General features: G+C 54.3%; 1 protein-coding gene across 2 annotated transcripts in view; it reads right to left on the bottom strand.

Annotated features, from left to right (window-relative positions):
• The window catches only part of sfrp5 (secreted frizzled-related protein 5), a 31,380-nt gene extending 26,314 nt beyond the window's left edge, over positions 1–5,066 (bottom strand). The window contains exon 1 of one of the 2 annotated variants that reach the window (XM_069900321.1): positions 4,254–5,062. In XM_069900321.1, coding sequence (XP_069756422.1) covers positions 4,254–4,764 — 511 coding nt within the window. In that variant the 5' untranslated portion in view covers positions 4,765–5,062. Of the gene's footprint in view, positions 1–4,253 lie in introns of both variants that reach the window. The other variant, XM_069900322.1, reaches the window with a different exon arrangement.
• Positions 5,067–6,000: the final 934 nt, after the last annotated feature.

Below are 6,000 nucleotides of genomic sequence, written 5' to 3' on the forward strand. Positions count from 1 at the left end.
TATTTAAAATCACTCTGCATTGGTGGCCCTTTATTCAGCTGCTTGAATCTAAGCTTTGGCATTTCCTCCCCGCCATCACTCTGCCCCTCCCGGAACCTCCCAGCCCTCATTTTGATAAATTTTGCAGGTGCTAAATTTTACCAGTTGTTGAATCCCACGATTAGGGGATCAGGGAAACCTTTGGTACATTGAGGTGATATTGAACAACAGCTTCCATTCGAGGGTTAACCTACTGCGTGGTGATTCTTCACGCCAGAGGCTGCTGAGGGAATAGCCTGGCCCAGGGCCTGCAGTGGGGCACACTGCAGTCACTGGGAGCCAGTGGCCCAGATGTTTAGATCCTCCCGTCCTCGCGTCCAAAGCAGCTGCTCCAAATGCCTCTCATGTGATTGATCTCTTGGGGTCGACACTTTGGAAAATAGAGGCAGGGACTAAATATGTTTCACTCCTGGAGACACACACAGGAGACCGTAGACACTGCCATGTGAAACCAATCACAATGTGCTGGTGCAATTCAACGGGTCGAGCAGTGGCGGTGGGAGAAAAACAATGGTTGATGCTTCGACCCAAAACCCTTTATTGAGACTGAGAAAATGCAGTTCTGCCAGTCCTCGATCATGTTTCCCCTCTACCTCATTCACCAATCCCATGTGGGCTTCTGCCCCATCCCTTCTACCCTCTCTCCTTCATTCTGGCTTCTGTGCTACCCTCTCAATAAAAACAAATGGCACACGCTGCCAGAGCTGCTGTATCGGCAACGATGCCACTCGTGTGGACCCAGGGGAGAGTGGAGAGTCCTACTATCAAAAATCCAGGGGAGCAGCGGACTGGCGCAGGGCACCAATAACGGAGAAGAAGGAGAGGAGATGACCATAAGGATGGTGGCCACAGTGACAGACCAGTGAGGGGCTCTGTGACTGAAGGACACTCACAGGACGTGAGCAGTTTGTGACTTGCAGGTGAGGAACCCAGACAGGCTGCTGGCAACGAGGTCAAAGGACCCACACCAGGCTGCGAGCTACAGAAGACTGGCTCAAGGACCAGGCATCAGAAATGGGATTCAAGAGAGTGCTGAGGGCAAGGAGGACCCCCTAAGGAGCTTGGGCGCTGAAGGCTTTCTCGAGTCAGAGGTTTGCCTCTGGGCTTGGGTGCTGATAATTTGAACTGGAGTCTGTGTGGCTGCGGGAGCTGGAGGCGAATCCACAGACACTCAGTGACTCTTGGGGGGGGGGGGGGGGGAACCCTCTTTTGCTTCTCTTTGACTGCAAGGGGTTCCGGGCGATGCCTAATGATGACTCTTTGTCTGCCTTCTGAGAGACGGAAGGCACTTTTGTATAATGTTACAGTTTTGATTTATTGCGTGACAATAAATAGTTTCAGCTCGAAACATTGACCATGATTTTTCTCCCATGGATGCTGCTTGACCCAGGGAATTACTCCAGCAGGTTGTGTCTGGTCTTTAATGCAGAGTCTGAAGGTGGGGTGCATTCTAACTCTGGTGTACCTTATACCAGAAGATTTACGGTAGCAGCCCTACGCTGCGAATGTTTAGAGAATTGGAGCAAGCGGAATTCTCAATGAAGGGTGACAAATCCCTGGCAAGTTACTTCTTCATTCACAATAAAAGAAAGGAACAAGAGACCAAAGTAAAACCAATCATCCCTGAAATGAGGTCCTGCTGATGCTTTCAATCACAATACCTGGAGTTTCACCTACTTCGGCAAAATACTCCATGACAGCTCATAAAATGGCACTTCAACTGACCTCCTCTCCATGGATCCCAGTCCTTACCCCATCCCTCCCCTGCCTCTCTCTCATCCACCCCCTCCCCCTCTCTCCCCCTGCCCTTCTCTCGTTTGCCCACCTCCCTTTTACCCCCACCCTTCCCCCTCTCTCTCCCCCACCTCTCTCTCCCCTCTCTCATGTTGGCTCACTTTCTTCACTCTTTCTCTCCCCCCCCACCAGTCTGCTATTCTGCTGCCTGACCTTCTCTCTCTCTCCATCTCTTTGTCTCTGACTCTCCCTATCCCCATTCCACACCTCCCTGTATACCTGCATATAAATTTCAGCCCATTTCTGTTTGTTCTTTATTCATTGTTTCTTTATCTCTTTCTATCCCTCAATCTCTTTCACTCATTCCCTCTCTCAAGTCTTCCCGTTCTGTGTCTGTCTCTCCCTTTCTTATGTTGCTTTCCCCTCTCATTTTCTTTGACTCTTTCCTATTTTCTTTTACATTTTCTTACTGTCTCGATCTCCCTCTCTCTTTCACTCACAGACATTCACACTCATACACTCTTCATTTCTCTCTGTCCCTCTTCCGATTTCTGTTATTCACTTTCATTTTTCTCCATTTTGCTCCAACAGTTTTACCTCTTTTCCCTCCGTTTTATTCTTCCCCCTCTCTGTCTCAGAAGCAATCGCCTCACTTTCTGCCTCCATTCCTCTCTTACACATTTCTCCTCATTTCAAACATTTATTCTCTCTCACATACTACCTCTCCAGGGAACCATAAAGCCACCAAACACCGCAGCACAAACGACCTTTCAACCCTTCTTGTTTGGGCCGAACTATTATTCTAGCATGTCCCATTGACCTGCACCCACCCCTTAGCCCTCCATACCCCTCCCATCCATGTACCTGACCAAATTTTTCTCAAAATCAAAATTGAGCCCACATTCACCATTTCAGCTGGTCACTCGTTCCACATTCCCACCATTCTCTATGTGAAGAAGTTCCCCCTAATGTTCCCTTTAACATTTCACCCTTCACCCGTGTCAAGTTCTTGTCTCACACAACCCCAGTGGAAAGAGCCTGCTTGCATTTACTCTATCTATACCCCACAAAAATCTGTACACCTCTTAAATCTCCACTCAATCTTCTTTGCTCCAGAGAATAAAGACCTAACCAGTTTAACCTTTCCCTATAACTCAGTTCCTGAAGTCTGGACAACATCCTAGCAAATCTTATCTGCCCTCTTTCTATCTTATTGATATCTTTCCTGTAATTAGGTGACCAAAACTGCACACAATTCTTCAAATTTGGCCTCACCAATGTCTTATACAACTTTACCATAACTTCCCAACTCCTGTACTTAAAACTTTGATTTATAAAGGCCAACATCCCAAAAGCTCTCATTACGACCCTATTCACCTGTGTCACCACTTTCAGGGAATTATATATCTGCATTTTATCGTTCTATTCCACGATTTACTGAGTAAATCCTATCCTGGTTTGTCTTTCCAAAATGCAAAATCTCACATTTGACTGCATTAACTTCCATCTACGATGTTTCAGCCCATTTTTCCAGCTGGTCCACATCCCTCTGCAAGCTTTGAAACCCTTCCTCATTGTCCTCTATTCCTACAATCTTTGTGTCATCGGCAAATGAGCTGATCCAGTTAACTAAATTATCATCTAGATCACTCCCACTTTTTATCTCCTTGCAATCTTTCCCTCTCTCCCTTCCTCCTCCACCCTCCATCTCCATTGCTCTCTCCCCATCCATTTTCCTTTTCCCTCTCCCAGACATCCACCCTCCCTCTCTCCCCACCACCTCTCCCTCTCTCCCCTTCTCCTGCGCTCTCCCATGACTTTTCAATCACTCTCTGTGCCCCTCTCCCTCTATCCCTCTCTCCCACCTTCTCTGCTCATTACCCGACACTCCGACTCCTACGCCCCCTCACCCCCTCCCATTTCCCTATACTCCTGACTCTCACTGATCCCTAAACAAGATTCACCAGCCATTTCATCCAGCCCCAGGCCCCCTGAGTCCCTACACCCACACTCTTCGCTCCTACACCCCCACATCTGCTTCCTCCCCTACATCCACACCCTCCCTCACACCAGTCCCCTTTGCCACCCCCTCACCACATCCCCCATTTTCCCCCACATGCTTATTCCACTCCCTTCTCTGCCTGTCCCCATCACCCCAATCCCCAGAGGCACCAACCTTACACTCGCCCCCCTACTCCTGTCCCCTCCTCCTGCACCCCTTCATCCCCCTCTGCCCCTACTCCCGCCCCCTCATACCCTCTGCCCCTGGCCCCTCTACCCCTACCCCCTCATATCCTGCCCCTTGATCTTCCCCTATTCCTTCACCCCCTCATTTCTTCACCACTCTCATTCCCCTCACCCCTTTCCCCTACCACTTCACCTCCCCCTATCCCCTCACCCCACATGCCCCACCCTCAGCCCCTACCCCCTCTTTCCTGCCCCCCCCCGCCCTCCTACCCCCCCCCGCCCCCGCCCCTTACCTGGGGGCTGAGTGACCGTGCTGCCCGGCGACTGCAGCGAGACGCAGAGGTCGTTGTCGAGCGGGAAGCGGTCGCACCGTAGCATGTCGGGCCAGGGGAAGCCGAAGGAGCCCATGACGGGCGAGCATCCGTCCCGCACGGCCTGGCAGAGGGAACGGCAGGGGTAGATGGGCCGGTCCAGGCAGATGGGGGCGAAGAGGGAGCAGAGGAAGATCTGCGTGTCGGGATGGCACTGCTTGGCCAGGAGAGGAACCCAGCTACTGGCCTGGTGCTTGATCTCGGGCAGGGTGTCGTGCTCCAGGAGGTTGGGGAGACGCATCTTGCGGTAGCCGATGCTGTGGCAGAGCCTCAGGTCGGAGGGGATGTCCACGCACTGCGGCTGCTTGGCGTAGAAGCGGCCGGGCTGCAGGTGGTCGGACTGCCAGCTGTAGTACTCGTACTCCTCGGCGCTGCTCCCACGGCTGGGCACTGCCAGGAGGAGCCCTGCCACGGCTGCCAGGAGCGCCCACATGGTCCGCGCGCCCCGCTCCGAGCCCGGCGGTCCCCCGAGAGTCAGCGTTCAAGGGGTGTCACCTCTCGACTCCGTCAGCCCGCAGTCCCCCCCCCCCGCCGCCCCGCGCGCACCTGCACACACGTTCAGGGGCACACCCCCCCACGCGCGCGTGCAGGGGCCCCCATGCAGCGCTGTTCAGGTGGGCGCCCACACACGGGCTCGCTCTCCCGTGCCCAGCCGGGCGGCTCGAGCAGACGGACCCGGTATTTAGCCGATCCCTCCCTCTCTGCCGCCGGAGACCAGCCCTGCAGACTTCGCCACAAAGCCGGGAGGATTTCACACCGGCCAATCAGCGGCTCGCCTGGCTTCAGCGCGCTCATCCGGCTGCCGGCACTGCCCTGTCAATCAGATGGAGCCACAGCCTGGCCCCGTACCCTGGACAGGATCCCATCTTCTCCCTCTCCCCTTGTCCTATCCTTGCCCTCGTCCTTCTCTCACTCTCTTTCCCACCCTCTCCCTCTCCCCTTGTCCCATTCTTTCTCTCCCCTTCTCCCATCTTTTCCCTTCCCTTGTCCTTCCCTCACTCTCTTTCCCACCCACTCCCTCTCCCCTTGACCCTCTCCCCTTGACCCTCTCCCCTTGACCCTCTCCCCTTGACCCTCTCCCCTTGACCCTCTCCCCTTGACCCTCTCCCCTTGACCCTCTCCCCTTGACCCTCTCCCCTTGACCCTCTCCCCTTGACCCTCTCCCCTTGACCCTCTCCCCTTGACCCTCTCCCCTTGACCCTCTCCCCTTGACCCTCTCCCCTTGACCCTCTCCCCTTGACCCTCTCCCCTTGACCCTCTCCCCTTGACCCTCTCCCCTTGACCCTCTCCCCTTGACCCTCTCCCCTTGACCCTCTCCCACAACCCTCTCCCTCTCTCTCCCTCTCCTTGTCCCATCCTTTCCCTTCCCTTGTCCTTCTCTCACTCTCTTTCCCACCCTCTCCCTCTCCCCTTGTCCCATTCTTTCTCTCCCCTTCTCCCATCTTTTCCCTTCCCTTGTCCTTCCCTCACTCTCTTTCCCACCCACTCCCTCTCCCCTTGACCCTCTCCCCTTGACCCTCTCCCCTTGACCCTCTCCCCTTGACCCTCTCCCCTTGACCCTCTCCCCTTGACCCTCTCCCCTTGACCCTCTCCCCTTGACCCTCTCCCCTTGACCCTCTCCCCTTGACCCTCTCCCCTTGACCCTCTCCCCTTGACCCTCTCCCCTTGA

Source organism: Narcine bancroftii, chromosome 10 (assembly GCF_036971445.1).
Source record: "Narcine bancroftii isolate sNarBan1 chromosome 10, sNarBan1.hap1, whole genome shotgun sequence".
Lineage (NCBI taxonomy): Eukaryota > Metazoa > Chordata > Chondrichthyes > Torpediniformes > Narcinidae > Narcine > Narcine bancroftii.